Here is a 16,079-nt window from a genome sequence, read left to right as displayed (position 1 = left end):
GCCTTTTTGGCTTTGTAAGGGTTAAAGCGAACCGAACTGCATTCCTAGAGCGGAAGGGAAATAGGGCGGGAGATAAAGGGGGGGGGGCTTGCAGAGTCCTCCAGGAGAGAAAGCCCCTCCCTCCAAAGCCCCTTCCTGCTTGGCTTTTCCCCGGGGGGAGGAACGTGGTCTTTGTCTCTCCCAGCGCTGCACTGGGGCGACCCTTCTGGGAGCCGGTGAGTTGCTGTTCCCCCTTTATTTTGTGCATTGGGGCGAAGGGGAGCCCCAGGGCTGCAGGAAGGAGAGGGTGCAAAGGGGACCTGATCCATCCAGGATGCCCCCCAACCAAGGAGGGCAGCGTTTTTCTCTCCCTCTGTGCAAAGGCAGGAGATGCGTTTTGAAATATTGCAAGGAGGGGAGGATTTAAAGTTGATTTCGGTGCAAGTGTATCTCCAATTGAGCTTTGATTAGATTTAGTAGCCCCTCCCCATTAATCAGGCAGTGGCTTCGCCAAGGGTTCTGGAGGACACGCATGTGCCCATTCAGACGTGCAATGCCTGTGGGACAGAGAGGATGATTTGAGACCGAATACAAAGCACTGTTCAGAACTATTGGAGGGCTAATAATCAGACGACTCAAATGCAGGAGAGAGCCAGAATGAAAGTAAATATACCTTTGCAATGTATATTGGAAACCCAGTCAGATGAGTGGGGTACAGATGATAAAATTATTGTTATTATTAATGGGAGAGGAGAAGTAATGGATTCCCACAGATTCCAAGCTATATTTTTGTTGTTTTAAGGAGTGCTGTAACAAAAAGCCAGGGAAGAAATCATCTCCTCACCCCCTGTGCTTCAATTGCTACAATCCCACTTTTGCAGCAAAATACAGAACACCGACCAATTTGCCAGCCTTGAAAAATAGTAGCAAAACTGCCTTTCTTTCTGTATGTTTGAGAAATGCTGGTTTAGACAGTGGCCTGCGTATTTTGTTTTGTAGCTTTCCTTTTAGGAGAGCTAGAGACTCCTGTTGCACCGCTATAATCTGGCCCTGGGTTCTAGCGGAACTCATCCAGGCTTGCTTGGAGAATATTTTCCCTTTCCTGACAGTGTAGCAATCCCGTAACAGCCTTTTTCTCTCCCTGTTTGCAAAGGCAGGAGATGCGTTTTGAAATATTGCAGGGAGGGGAGGATTTAAAGTTGATCTCGGTGAAAGCGTATCTCCAATTGAGTTTTGATTAGATTTAGTAGCCCCTCCCCATTAATCAGGCATCGCCAAGGGTTCTGGAGGACACGCATGTGCCCATTCAGACGTGCAATGCCTGTGAGACGGAGAGGATCATTTGAGACTGAATACAAAGCCCTAATGAGAACTATTGGAGGCCTAGTAATCAGAAGAATCAAGTGGCTGTAATGGGGGAGGAGAAGTAATGGAGGGAGCCCCCCCCAACCTGCAAAGAACCATAATTCACAGATTCCCCTGTTATGGGGGGAAGCTGGATGGTTACTAGCTTAGCAAGGGAAGGGAGGTTGGTGGTGACCATTTCTTTTACTGCACCTTTTATGTCTCCTTTCTGAAGCCTTAGGCTGAGAGATGCTACCAGTTACATGTGGACACTACTGAGCAAGTGGTTTGATTGGCCATTTATGCCCTTTAGTTGTTTTTTTAAAAAAGATATTTATTAAGCATTTTTCAAAAAAAAAAGAAAAAATAGAAAAAACATAAATTTGCAAGTAAGAAAATTACAAACAAAAAATTACAATATTAAAAAAAATACATACAGAATGTAGAAAACCTCAGGGGGGGAAATACAGAAAAAAATACATATAAACCCCCAAAAAGAAAAAAATAGCTAAAAAAGAGAAAAGTTTAAGAGCAAATTCAATTTTCAAAATTTTTAAACTCATTTGCTTATTTTCTTGACTTCCTCACACCTCCATTTTTGTATTCCCATTTATATAATTGCTTCAGCAAATCCTTGCCTTATTTCATTTATCTTAACTTCTGGTCTTAACCTATTATAACAATATATTTTCATCCATTTATCAGTCCATATTTACATATTCTTATTACTCTTATTGCCAACACCACTTATTTTCAATCCAACATCATTCTAACATTCATTAATTTTACAGTATTTCTGCAGATAATCTTTAAATTTCTTCCAATCTTCCTCCACCAACTCTTCTCCCAGGTCTCGGATTCTGCCAGTCATTTCTGCCAATTCCATGTAGTCTATCACCTTGGTCTGCCACTCTTCCAGTGTGGGTAGTTCTTGTGTCTTCCAATACTTTGCAATCAATATCCTTGCTGCTGTTGTAGTGTACATAAAAAACGTTCTGTCCTTCTTTGGCACCAATTGGCCGACGATGCCCAGAAGAAAGGCCTCTGGTTTCTTCAAGAAGGTATATTTAAATACCTTTTTTCAATTCATTATATATCATTTCCCAGAAAGCCTTAATCCTTGGGCACGTCCACCAAAGGTGAAAGAACGTACCGGCCATTTATGCCCTTTAGGATTAACCTCATCTTGGGCTACAGTGGCCATTTTCTGTGCCCTCATGCTGTCCTTGGCTATTTCATGGCCCTTTTCTTTATTTAACACAGTGCACAAATCCCTCCCTTTAGGCAAAAATCTGGAAGCCATGGATAGAAGAATTAAAAATTGAACCGAATATTTGAAAATTAAAAGCAAACTCCTGGAGCTGTGGAAGATAAACAAAGCCCCAGAAATTAAGCACCACCCTCAAGCTTAGATTGCTACATCCTACTCCCCCTTGAGAAATAGCACCCAAAATACTCATTGAGTCCCTGCTGTTTCACTTTTTAAGCTTACTTTATATTGTTTTTTCTCACTGATTGGTCTAATCACTGAGGTTCAGCTTCACTTACATCACATGACTTCTCTGAAGTTATAGAAAGAGGAATTAGACGGTTGCTAAAGGCTTTAGGTTTTGCTTCCTTTAACCAGACCAATGCATTTTTGTACTATAAGGAGCCACATTTTTCTGCCCCACTTGCAGATCCGTACAGTTTCAACCAATTTTAGTGTGACCTGATTACTGCAATCCTGTCTGCATATTAATTTATGTGGGAGTAAGGCCCAAAAACAAAAGGATATGTACAGTCGTACCTTGGTTTTAGAACAGCTTAGTTCTCGAACGTTTTTCTCCTGAACGCCACAAACCCCAAAATGAATGTTCCAATTTGTGAACTATTTTTGGAAGCCGAACGTCTGACTGGGCTTCCTGTAGCCAATCGGATGCTGCGCTTTGGTTTCTGAACGTTTTGGAAGTCAAACAGACTTCCGGAACGGATTCCGTTCGACTTCCCAAGGCACAACTGTACTTCTGAGTGGACATGTACAAAATTGGTTTATAATTTCATTGTACAGTGAATTATCATTGAATGAATGAACAACAGGAGACATTTCTAAGCCTCCTTCCAGCATTTTTTATTTGCCTTTTTTCTGGTAGTGATGAATCTACATATAATGACTGTGTACAGGTATTTTGAGAAGTACAGGAAAGCCACCTTGTGTTTGCTGGGATTAAATGTACCCTGAATCATCACTGAAGTGGCAACTCATTAGGACCCAAGGGATTTCTTACCGTTGGCTTGTGACCAAGCAACTCACTTCTCAGTCACAACCGCTGACTACGCTCACATTGTTTTAAAACACAGTAAGGCAGGGAGAAACATGTCAGTTTGCATTTCTTAGTGCAGAAAGAGGGTTCTGGAAGCTTCTCTGTGTGAAAAAAAACCAAGCAGAAGGTTCCTGGTGTTTGGGTTATTCCTTCAGAGAAGCTGAGTACAGTGGACGCTCGGGTTGCGAATGTGATCCGTACGGGATGCACATTCGCAATGTTACCGGAAAAATCTGAGGGCCCCCTTGGACAAAACAAAGACACCAACCAGGATAACTTGGAGCAAAACAGCAGCCTGTAGGCTTGGCCTTTATTGAACTGATGCATCAGGGTGTTCCCCTCACTTGCAGGAGAGAGGAAAGACCCAGAAAAATAGTGTGCCAGGTCTTATAAAAACTTTTGAAATTCCCCTCCTCTAGGTCAAGCCCACCCCCCCCCCAGAAACATCATGCATATATTACAGAAAGGAGGGGTTGAGGGAGGAGTTGGTGGTAACCTGAGTGTCCTGTCACCTGGCTGGTTCCCTTCTCTCCCCCTCCTATGAGTCACTTCCAGGAGACAAAGGGGAGTTGGCAGTTTCCTGCCCCCAGAGGGAAGATCTGATCATTGTTCTTTGTTTCAGTCCATGCTGAATCCACTCCCATATGCAAGTTCTTTGTGATCTTGATTGCCTTCTGTCTGGGATCATCTGGGCAGGGCTCCTGCAGATGTGCTGAGATGGTGGAGGGATTATGGCTGACCAGGACTAAGCCACCCCCCCCCCTCTGTTAGTTCTTGTCATGTGGAGTAAAATAAAAATGGAACAGTGCAAATCCGATGTATGGTTGATTTTCTATGAATTTATAACAGAAATGTGGCGTATGTAGTGTGAGTGTGTGTGTGTGTGTGTGTGTGTATGAAGTTTGTACAAGCAGAATGATTGGGGTGGGGGTGGGGGTTCCTGCTACAGCAACCTGCAACGTCTGCGCACATGCGGGTTGCAATTCGGTGCTTCTGCGCATGTGCAAAGTGCGATTTAGCGCTTCTGCGCATGCGCGATCCCCGAAACCTGGAAGTAACCCGTACCGGTACTTCCGGGTTTCAATGGGTCCGTAACCCAAAAAAACGCAACCTGAAGCATCTGTAACCCGAGGTATGACTGTACAGCTGGCTTAAACTGGTTCTGTTATCTCTTCTTCAAGGTCTTGCTGACGATAAAAAGAGGCCAGAAGGAGTCTGGGTTTCACTTTCTATCTCTCTTCCTTCTGGTGTGGTCTGTAGATAGTATGCTTGGTGTTAAGGTTTAGTCTTATTATAAGTTATTGTAAGTTTGTCTGCTGCAACTGGATTTCTTTTGGACAGCACCAATCCTGAATGTATTGGATTTGTGGCCATTATGCTCATTTGCCTTCAGGAGCAGTAAAGCTCTGCTGGATGAAATATCAGTTGCCTCTGGTCTATTTTTTCGGAATCCTGCAACGTGTTTTAAGTTTTTACTCTGCAACTATACACTGGAATCTGCTCTGAATCAATATTGAGTAGAATTCCATGACAGAGCTAGGTGACCCCTCTGGTGTTACAGTGCTGAGGTCTGCTTGTCTCACAAGGTGAGGAGGGAGAATGAAGTGACCCTGAGGTCCACCTGGAAGAAGCCTGACGCTGCTCTGAGCCCGGCTTCGGCTGGGGACGGCGGGATATAAATAAATTATTATTATTATTATTATTATTATTATTATTATTATTTGGTTCTTGGCCAATGTTTTGAGAAAAGCTGACATAGAAGTTGGCCTGCAAATTTTGCATCAAATTTTCTTCCAGGAGCACTATTGAATTATATAATAATAATAATAATAATAATAATAATAATAATATTGTACCACTATAATCCAGCCCTGGTTGCTAGTGAGACTCATCCACACTTGCTCAGCGAGCATTTTTCCTCTTCTGACAGTGTAGCAGTCTTATAACAGAGCAACGTCTTGACTTTGTAGGATTTGGTAGCACCTCTCGTTAGGACACACAATGGCGGAAGAACGAAGGAGTTCCTTTAGACCTCGTGGAGGTTTCCTTGGAGCGCAGATGGCCAAGGAAGCAGGAAGAGGCCGCAATGCCGCCAAGATTGGGAGCGGTTGGGCATCCTGGAGAACCTCGCTGCAGAAAGTCCTGAGAGAGCAGCGTGCCCACAGCTCAGATCTACATCGCCAGCAGTTCAGGAATTTCCACTACCAAGATGCCCAGGGGCCCCGAGAGATTTGCAACCGACTCTACCACATTTGCCATCGGTGGCTGAAGCCAGAGCAACACACAAAGAAGGAGATGCTGGACTTGGTGATCCTGAAGCAGTTCATGAGCGTCCTTCCACCAGAGATGGAGACCTGGGTGAACGAATGTGGAGCGGAGACCAGTTCCCAGGCGATGGCCCTGGTGGAAGGCTACCTCCTGAGCCAGGCAGAGGAGAAGCAGCAGGCAGGACAACAGGTGAGAGAGTTTCATTTAGATAGTCCCAGAAGTTTTGGAATCGGAGGGGGGGGGTATCCCAAAAGTCTCTACTAATTGCCCATTCTCTTTTGGAAAGCATTTAAGGAAGTTTCCCCACCCCACCCCTGTCATCCCTTTTCTAATCCTTCTTCCCATCCTGTGTTTTGAATCATCATTACTGTTTCAGAGAGAGGATTTGGTTGCAGAAATGGAGACTGATTGCTCAGAGGCGGAGGCGGCTGCATCAGACACCAGAGAGAGGCCACTTGGTAATGTTGTTGTTGTTGTTGTTTAGTCGTTTAGTCGTGTCCGACTCTTCGTGACCCCATGGACCAGAGCACGCCAGGCACCTCTGTCCTCCACTACTTCCCGCAGTTTGGTCAGACTCATGCTGGTAACCTCGAAAACACTATCCAACCATCTCGTCCTCGGTCGCCCCCTTCTCCTTGTGCCCTCCATCTTTCCCAGCATCAGTGTCTTCTCCAGGGAGTCTTCTCTTCTCATGAGGTGGCCAAAGTACTGGAGCCTCAGCTTCACGATCTGTCCTTCCAGTGAGCACTCAGGGCTGATTTCCTTAAGAATGGATGCGTTTGATCTTCTTGCAGTCCATGGGACTCTCAAGAGTCTTCTCCAGCACCATAATTCAAAAGCATCAATTCTTCGGCGATCAGCCTTCTTGATGGTCCAGCTCTCACTTCCATACATCACTACTGGGAAAACCATGGCTTTAACTATACGGACCTTTGTTGGCAAGGTGACGTCTCTACTTCTCAAGATGCTGTCTAGGCCTGTCATTGCCCTTCTCCCAAGAAGGAGGCGTCTTTTAATTTCGTGGCTGCTGTCACCATCTGCAGTGATCATGGAGCCCAAGAAAGTAAAATCTCTCACTGCCTCCATTTCTTCCCCTTCTATTTGCCAGGAGGTGATGGGACCAGTGGCCATGATCTTCGTTTTTTTGATGTTGAGCTTCAGACCATATTTTGCGCTCTCCTCTTTCACCCTCATTAAAAGGTTCTTTAAATCCTCCTCACTTTCTGCCATCAAGGTTGTGTCATCTGCATATCTGAGGTTGTTGATATTTCTTCCGGCAATCTTAATTCCAGCTTGGGATTCATCCAGCCCAGCCTTTCGCATGATGTATTCTGCATATAAATTAAATAAGCAGGGAGACAAAATACAGCCTTGTCGTACTCCTTTCCCAATTTTGAACCAATCAGTTGTTCCATATCCCGTTCTAACTGTAGCTTCTTGTCCCACATAGAGATTTCTCAGGAGACAGATGAGGTGATCAGGCACTCCCATTTCTTTAAGAACTTGCCATAGTTTGCTGTGGTCGACACAGTCAAAGGCTTTTGCATAGTCAATGAAGCAGAAGTAGATGTCTTTCTGGAACTCTCTAGCTTTTTCCATAATCCAGCGCATGTTTGCAATTTGGTCTCTGGTTCCTCTGCCTCTTCTAAATCCAGCTTGCACTTCTGGGAGTTCTCGATCCACATACTGCTTAAGCCTTCCTTGTAGAATTTTAAGCATAACCTTGCTAGCGTGTGAAATGAGTGCAATTGTGCGGTAGTTGGAGCATTCTTTGGCACTACCCTTCTTTGGGACTGGGATGTAGACTGATCTTCTCCAATCTTCTGGCCACTGCTGAGTTTTCCAAATTTGCTGGCATATTGAGTGTAGCACCTTAACAGCATCATCTTTTAAAATTTTAAATAGTTCAGCTGGAATACCATCACTTCCACTGGCCTTGTTATTTGCAGTGCTTTCTAAGGCCCATTTGACTTCACTCTCCAGGATGTCTGGCTCAAGGTCAGCAACCACACTACCTGGGGTGTACGAGACATCCATATCTTTCTGGTATAATTCTTCTGTGTATTCTTGCCACCTCTTCTTGATGTCTTCTGCTTCTGTTAGGTCCTTACCACTTTTGTCCTTTATTATGGTAATCTTTGTACGAAATGTTCCTTTCATATCTCCAATTTTCTTGAACAGATCTCTGGTTCTTCCCATTCTGTTGTTTTCCTCTATTTGTTTGCATTGCTCGTTTAAGAAGGCCTTCTTGTCTCTCCTTGCTATTCTTTGGAAATCTGCATTCAATTTCCTGTATCTTTCACTATCTCCCTCGCATTTTGCTTGCCTTCTCTCCTCCGCTATTTGTAAGGCCTCGTTGGACAGCCACTTTGCTTTCTTGCATTTCCTTTTCATTGGGATGGTTTTCGTTGCTGCCTCCTGTACAATGTTACGAGCCTCCATCCATAGTTCTTCAGGCACTCTGTCCACCAAATCTAAATCCTTAAACCTGTTCCTCACTTCCACTGTGTATTCATAAGGGATTTGACTTAGATTGTATCTTACCGGCCCAGTGGTTTTCCCTACTTTCTTCAGTTTAAGCTTGAATTTTGCTATAAGAAGCTGATGATCTGAGCCACAGTCAGCTCCAGGTCTTGTTTTTGCTGACTGTATAGAGCTTCTCCATCTTTGGCTGCAGAGAATATAATCAATCTGATTTCGATGCTGCCCATCTGGTGATGTCCATGTGTAGAGTCGTCTCTTGTGTTGTTGGAAAAGCGTGTTTGTGATGACCAGCTTGTTCTCTTGACAGAACTCTATTAGCCTTTGCCCTGCTTCGTTTTGATCTCCAAGGCCAAACTTGCCAGTTGTTCCTTTTATCTCTTGCCTCCCTACTTTAGCATTCCAATCCCCTATAATGAGAAGAACATCCTTCTTTGGTGTCACTTCTATAAGGTGTTGTAAGTCTTCATAGAATTGGTCAATTTCAGTTTCTTCAGCACCAGTAGTTGGTGCATAAACTTGGATTACTGTGATGTTAAAAGGTCTGCCTTGGATTCGTATCGAGATCATTCTATCATTTTTGAGATTGCATCCCAATACAGCTTTTGCCACTCTTTTGTTGACTATGAGGGCCACTCCATTTCTTTTACGGGTTTCTTGCCCACAGTAGTAGATGTGATGGTCATCCGAACTGAATTCGCCCATTCCCGTCCATTTTAGTTCACTGATGCCCAGGATGTCAATATTTATTCTTGCCATCTCATTTTTGACCACATCCAACTTACCCAGGTTCATGGTTCTTACATTCCAGGTTCCTATGCAATATTTTTCTTTACAGCATTGGACTTTCCTTTCGCTTCCATGCATATCCGCAACTGAGCGTCCTTTCGGCTTTGGCCCAGCCGCTTCATCAGCTCTGGATCTACTTGTACTTGCCCTCCGCTCTTCCCCAGTAGCATGTTGGACGCCTTCCGACCTGAGGGGCTCATCTTCCAGCGTCATAACTTTTATATGCCTGTTGTCTTTGTCCATGGAGTTTTCTTGGCAAGGATACTGGAGTGGCTTGCCGGTTCCTCCTCCAGGTGGATCACGTTTGGTCGAAACTCTCCACTATGACCTGTTCATCTTGTGTGCCCTGCTCGGCATAGTTCATAGCTTCTCTGAGTTCTTCAAGCCCCTTCGCCACGGCAAGGCAGTGATCCATGAAGGGGTACTTGGTAATATTTAATGGGATTTATCCCAGTTTCGTGGATCTTGGAAACAGGCTTTGGGCTCGTTTAATCTTTTCTGGAATTTTTTAAAAAAATTATTTATTCTTTTTTTAATACTGACAGCAACCACAAAAAACACATACAACAAAAACCACAATAACACTAATACAGTGGTACCTCGGGTTAAGTACTTAATTCGTTCTGGGGGTCCGTACTTAACCTGAAACTGTTCTTAACCTGAATAACCACTTTAGCTAATGGGGCCTCCCGCTGCCGGAGCCCGATTTCTGTTCTCATCCTGAAGCAAAGTTCTTAACCTGAAGCACTCTTTCTGGGTTAGCGGAGTCTGTAACCTGAAGCGTATGTAACCCGAGGTACCACTGTAATACAATTTAACAATTCAGATTTGAGTACTGATATACCTATAACTACACCCTTTTAACAATATTTCCCCACCTCTCCTCCCCCTACTTCCCACTACTGACCGTATTATCACTTAAATATTCCTTCCAGATTTCTTCATATTTATCCATTCTTAATTTGCGTCGATAGGCAATTTGTTCGTATGTAACAAATGCTCGATGGGATCTTTTTGCGGTTCTTCCAATTCATCAAAACAAGTTTTTTTGCTTCTGATATGGCACTTTTCTGGAATGACACTTCTCTCTTGTATTTTCCACCCCCTGGGTAAATATTAATGGGATGCATCTCAAATTAGCCTCTTTCTGTTGAGTGTGAAATAAATCCGGGGGGATCCTTTAATTATTATTTTTTGAGGGGGGGGAGACACTTGTCGCCAGTTTTTTTCCCACAGATGAAAAATGTCCTTGCTTAAAACAACTCACTACTTTATGCATGGGGACCTGCACATTTTGCCCAAAGGAGGAGAGTCGCATTTTCACACAACTGATATAAAAAATGGTATAAACACATCTATTTATAAAGACTTTAATAAAATAAGTTCCCCCCCCCCAAGGCCAGTGTATACTTAAGCTTGCATTAGTTAACCTCCGAGAGGAGCAAGTTCAACTGTCTTCCCACTAACTTTGATTCTCACAGGTGACAAGATGATGCTGACAAGACCTCCTCAGCCACCTGCTCTTCACAGTGGAGGGGAAGCAGCTTCCGTGGCACAAGATCAGGTAGGGGGGCAGATCAGCGGGGAGAGAGGGGCTGAAGGTAGCCAGGGTGCCTCTGTCCCCTCACCTGCCTGGGCCTGGATGAATCTCCCTTCTGCTTTGCCTCTTTAAAATCTGTCCTCAGCAAAGGCTTTGAAGGCCACTCAAAGGAGGTTTAAATTCTGACAATAATGACCAGCCACCTCTTATTAACAAGCCCTTCGGATAAAGCTAGAATTATTTCTTGGTGGTTAAAGGTAAAGGTTCCCCTGCCCGTACGGGCCAGTCGTGACCGACTCTAGGGTTGCGCGCTCATCTCGCTCAAGAGGCCGGGAGCCGGCGCTGTCTGGAGACACTTCTGGGTCACGTGGCCAGCGTGACAAAGCTGCTCTGGCGAGCCAGCACCCGTGCCGCACACGGAAACGCCGTTTACCTTCCCGTTATAAAGCGGTACCTATTTATCTACTTGCACTTAAGAGTGCTTTCGAACTGCTAGGTGGGCAGGAGCTGGGACTGAACGACGGGAGCTCACCCCGCCGCGGGGATTCGAACCGCCGACCATGCGATCGGCAAGCCCTAGGCACTGAGGTTTTACCCACAGCGCCACCCGTGTCCCTTGGTGATTACAGCAGTATTATTTATGAATTTTAAAAACGCTTAATGTTGTATTTTAATCTTGTTTTTAAGTTGTATTCATTCAACTTGTTTTTATTATTGGTTGTTAGCCGCCCTGAGCCCGGCCTTGGCTGGGGAGGGCGGGGTATAAATAAAAATTATTATTATTATTATTATTAATGCTAAAATAGGATTCCAAAGAGCTGGCAAACAAAAAGTAGTTACGGAAAGATTAAAAATCAAAACACGCATCATGAAAACACATCATGAAAATGTACCATTATAACGTTAAAATAAACACCCATAATCAGAATGCAGAGCAAGGCAATCCCCTTAAAACAACCCAGCAATGAGTAATGGATATTCCATATGCGATCTCTGAGGTGGAATTGTTTCCTTTTCCTTTTAGAATCCAGCATCCTTTGAAGATGTGGCTGTGAATTTCACGGAGGAGGAGTGGGCTCTGCTGGATGCAGACCAGAGAGCTCTGCATAAGGAAGTCATGGAGGAGACCTGTGGCATCATGGATTCTCTTGGTGAGGCTCCCTGCTGGATATTTCTTTTGAAAACCATAATTTTATATGTGATGAACCAACAATATTCTCATGTAGCTGAGTAGCACCACCTAGATAACCTGGGATTCTGTTTTTATAGATATAATTTTTATTTATGATTTTCAATTTTGTGCATTTCAATAATTTTACAATGATTTTAACATTTCGAAACTCAACTTCCTTCCCCTTCTTTCTGCCGTTCCTTTCTCTGGTTCCTTTCTGCGGTTTCTTATCTTTTCTGCATATTCCGAATTAATTTACCGTATTTTTCGCTCTATAAGATGCACTTTTTTCCTCATAAAAAGTAAAGGGAAATGTGTGTGCATCTTATGGAGCGAATGCAGGCTGTGCAGCTATACCAGAAGCCAGAACAGCGAGAGGGATCGCTGCGCAGTGCTCCTTCTTGCTGTTCTAGCTTCTGGGATTTAGAATATTTTTTTTTCTTGTTTTCCTCCTCCAAAAACTAGGTGCGTCTTATGGTCTGTTGTGTCTTATGGAGTGAAAAATACAGTGCCTTAATCATTTATTCATCTACTTTAAATGTATACTCTTATAAAACTGCAGGTTATTACAGTAATCCTGCCAATGTTCTTATCTATTTACAGTTTGTTTGGAAATATTCAGTAAACCATTTCCTTTCTTTTGTAAAAAGTTTGTTATCTTGATTTCTTATTTTTCTGGTAAGTCTCACTGTTTCTGCGTATTCCTTAAGTTTTTGAATCCATTCTGCTTTTGTCAGAACTTTTCCTTTCCATTTTTGGGCAAGCTGTGTATCATGTTTATGTTTATGTTTATTTTCCAGAATGTGGAATAAAGCGGAAGAATATTAACTGGATGTGGGAGACCAAGGATTAAATCACCATATGGCTACGAAGCTCCCTGGGTGACCTCAGCCCAGTCGCTGTATCTCAGCTTATGCTACCTCTCAGGATTGTTGTGTGAATAACATTGGGCCAAGGAGACCCAGAATGCTGCCTCGAGTTCCTTGAAGGAAAAGTTGGACAGGTGTAAATGAAATGCTAATGAACGATGATGATAATTAAAGGTCTTGTTTTTACTTGGTCTGTCACTTACTTTAAATTGGGGGGAGTGGGGTCTGTGTGGCCAGGTTTGAAAATCATGAAAAACGCATCCTAAAAGTCAAAGAAAAAGCACTCTGGGAGTCGATCAGGATAGTGAGACCTACAAACATTGAACTTTACAGTGGTGCCTCGCAAGACGAACGCCTCGCAAGACGAAAGGGTTTTCCGTTTTGGAGGCGCTTCGCAAAACGAATTTCCCTATGGGCTTCCTTCGCAAGACGAAAGCCCATAGGGAAATCTCCGGGACAGCAGGGAAGCGCAGCGCGTCTTCCCCACTGTCCTCGGACCTCCTCCGAAGCCTGGCGGCGGGAGGAGGTCTCTCCGCCCCGCCGCCAGGCTTCGGAAGGCTGCTCCGAAGCCTGGCGGGGGGGCAGAGAGACCTCCTCCCCCCGCCAGGCTTCGGAAGGCTGCTCCAAAGCCTGGCGGGGGGGCAGAGAGACCTCCTCCCCCCGCCAGGCTTCGGAAGGATGCTCCAAAGCCTGGCGGGGGGGCAGAGAGACCTCCTCCCGCCGCAGGCTTCGGAAGGATGCTCCAAAGCCTGGCGGCGGGAGGAGGTCTCTCCGCCAGCCTTCGGATGGCTGTCCTGAAGACTTGGGGTGGGAGAAGGGTTTTCCTTCCCACCACCAACATTCAGAATGCTGTTCTGAATGTTGGCGGTGGGGAGGAAAAACCCTCCTCCCACGCAAGCCCCGGGAACAGAGGAAAAGCGCTGCGCGCCTTCCCCTCTGTTCCCGTACCTGTCCTGAAGGCTTGCGGTAGGGAGAAAAGCCCTTCTCCGCACCGCCAGCCTGGCAAGCGGTTTCCATAGGAACGCATTAATTGATTTTCAATGCATTCCTATGGGAAACCGTGCTTCGCAAGACGAAAAACTCACAAGAAGAAAAAGCTTGCGGAACGAATTAATTTCGTCTTGCGAGGCACCACTGTACTTGTAGGTCATCAGCATATCCAAAATGTGGCTGTCTGCTAGGGAGAGGCTTGCAGTTCAAGCATCCGTACTACATATAAGCTCTGTAGACTAGTTCTCATCTGCACCATCTCTGCACTACCCTACTTTTAGTAATTGTGATTTAAATTTGCCAAAGGGCTTGTCTTCTATCTTCAACACCCTCAAGGTTCACAGATTTGTTGCAGCATAAGCTCTCTTTTTGGAGCCGCAGTACATGTAGTAAACGTCATCAGATGCATTGTTCTTGATAATCTATGAAAGTTTATCCAATAATACATTTGCTAGCTTTTAAAATGTCACTGAATTCTGAATGTCTCAGAATCTTATAGAGCCAGTGCCATAGAATGAGCCTCTGGCACAGAAAAGGGACTTTTTACTTAGGTCTCTACAGCTTCATAATTTAAGTCCTCCAATTGCTTATAACCCCCACCCCCCAAATGGTATGAGTAAAATTGTTTAGTGAACAAGAGAATCACTGCTCTCTACTTTGCTGATACAAATTTTTCAGAGTGGTTTAAACAAAAAGAGATTGAGAAGACCTCGTTGGAGCAAAAAATAAAACAAAATCTTAATTTCATATATACGCTCATAGAGTCTGAACTAGAGGTGATGGACCAGAAGGAGACCCTGGGCTCACAGTAGATACCTTGATGAAGATGTTGATCCAGTGTGCGATGACTGTGATCCCAGAGCTGTCGAGCACAGTCCTCAAAACAACCACATTGAATTAAAAATAAAGTGTTTTGTAAGTTCATACAAGGACCAAGGCATTGCTTCAAAGGGAGCATCGACATGGCTGGAATTTGCTGCTTCTAAAGAGGTTTCTGGTGGGTCACGGTTCTTGTGCAGAAATGGAGAGCCTGGCCTCTAAATGGATTCAATAACCCGTGGAAATTGTAAGGCCAAAACCCATTAACCTGATCGGTTATAGGCTAAGGTTACCAGATTATTTTCAATGAATACGGGGACACTTTTCAACTTCCAACTGAATAGATGGATTTTGTCAGGGGACTGAAAATCTGGGGACTTCCTCCAGGAAACGGGGACGTCTGGTAACATTACCAGTCCTCTCAGTCAAGAAATCAGAAGCAGGGAACCGGAGGTGTCCCTCAGTCTGCGTACACACCCTACATATAGAATCAGAGAGCTGGAAGGAACCCTTGGGGATCATCTAGTCCAACCCCCCTGCAATGCAGGAATCTGCAGCTCTCCCATACGGGGACTGAACCTTGGTGTTACCAGAACCATGCTCTAACTGAGCTGTCATTTCTGCCAATACAAAAATCCTGGGAACTGTAGTTTGCCAAGCAACAATTCCCAGCACCCTTAACAAATGACAGTTTCCAAAATTCTTTCATGGGGATAAAATGTTATTTCAGTGTATCTGAAGTGCGCACAGCCCTGGATCAAACCTGTGCTCGGGTCATGATTCCACCTTGGCTTCTCCTTTGCGAGGCACACAAGAGAGATGATCCAACTGCGTGCCCTTGCTCTCCACCTTGAAATCTTCCCCGTCCTTAGCCACCTGATATTTTAAAGTTTTTGGGTTTTTTTATAAGATATTTATTAGGATTTTTTTCAAAGAAAACATATATTTACGAAATAAGAAAATTACAAACAAAAAATGTTAAAGAAAAAGCATAGAAAATGTAGAAAAACTAAGAAAACATACAGATAGAAAGTACATACAAAAAAACAAAGAAGACAAAATAGCTAAAAAGAAAAAAGTTGAAAACAAATCCAATTTTCAAAACTTATATACTCATTTGCTTATTTTCTTGACTTCCTCACACCTCCCCTTTTTGTATTCCCATTTACAGTGGTGCCTCGCAAGACGAAATTAATTCGTTCCGCAAGTCTCTTCGTCTTGCGAGTTTTTCGTCTTGCGATGCACGGTTTCCCATAGGAATGCACTGAAAATCAATTAATGCGTTCCTAGGGAAACCGCCTTCAGACCAGCTCTTCTGAAGGCTGGGGGGGGGGGACAAGGGCTTTTCTTCCCACCCCCAGCATTTTAAAAAACCCCGGGACAGCGGAGGACTTCTCCGCTGTCCGGGGCGATTTAAAAGCCCCTGGGAAGGCAGGCAGGGGGGACAAAGACTTTTGCCCCCTGCCAGCCTTCAGAAGAGGTCCTGGACCTCTTCTGAAGGCGGGCGGGGGGCGAAGGTCTTTGCT

At 44.4% G+C, this 16,079-nt stretch overlaps 1 protein-coding gene across 1 annotated transcript; it reads left to right on the top strand.

Moving 5' to 3' along the window:
- Positions 1–62: 62 nt before the first annotated feature.
- LOC114592492 (neurotrophin receptor-interacting factor homolog) lies at positions 63–12,930 on the top strand. Its single transcript, XM_077923391.1, has 6 exons — positions 63–215; positions 5,597–6,083; positions 6,271–6,352; positions 10,646–10,728; positions 11,729–11,855; positions 12,676–12,930. The coding sequence occupies exons 2-6, from the start codon at positions 5,628–5,630 to the stop codon at positions 12,726–12,728; spliced, it is 801 nt and encodes a 266-aa protein (XP_077779517.1). The 5' UTR covers positions 63–215; positions 5,597–5,627; the 3' UTR covers positions 12,729–12,930.
- The last annotated feature ends 3,149 nt before the right edge of the window (positions 12,931–16,079 follow it).

Source organism: Podarcis muralis, chromosome 2 (assembly GCF_964188315.1).
Source record: "Podarcis muralis chromosome 2, rPodMur119.hap1.1, whole genome shotgun sequence".
NCBI lineage: Eukaryota > Metazoa > Chordata > Lepidosauria > Squamata > Lacertidae > Podarcis > Podarcis muralis.
This window is presented reverse-complemented; position numbering and strand designations above follow the sequence as displayed.

What these genes read in the sequence shown, in the direction of transcription:
- LOC114592492 (XM_077923391.1), top strand. Translation starts at nt 5,628, where the DNA reads ATGGCGGAAGAACGAAGGAGTTCCTTTAGACCTCGTGGAGGTTTCCTT. An exon ending in CTTCCGTGGCACAAGATCAG is followed by an intron (nt 10,729 to 11,728) that starts GTAGGGGGGCAG and finishes TTTTCCTTTTAG; the next exon opens with AATCCAGCATCCTTTGAAGA. An exon ending in TGGCATCATGGATTCTCTTG is followed by an intron (nt 11,856 to 12,675) that starts GTGAGGCTCCCT and finishes TTTATTTTCCAG; the next exon opens with AATGTGGAATAAAGCGGAAG.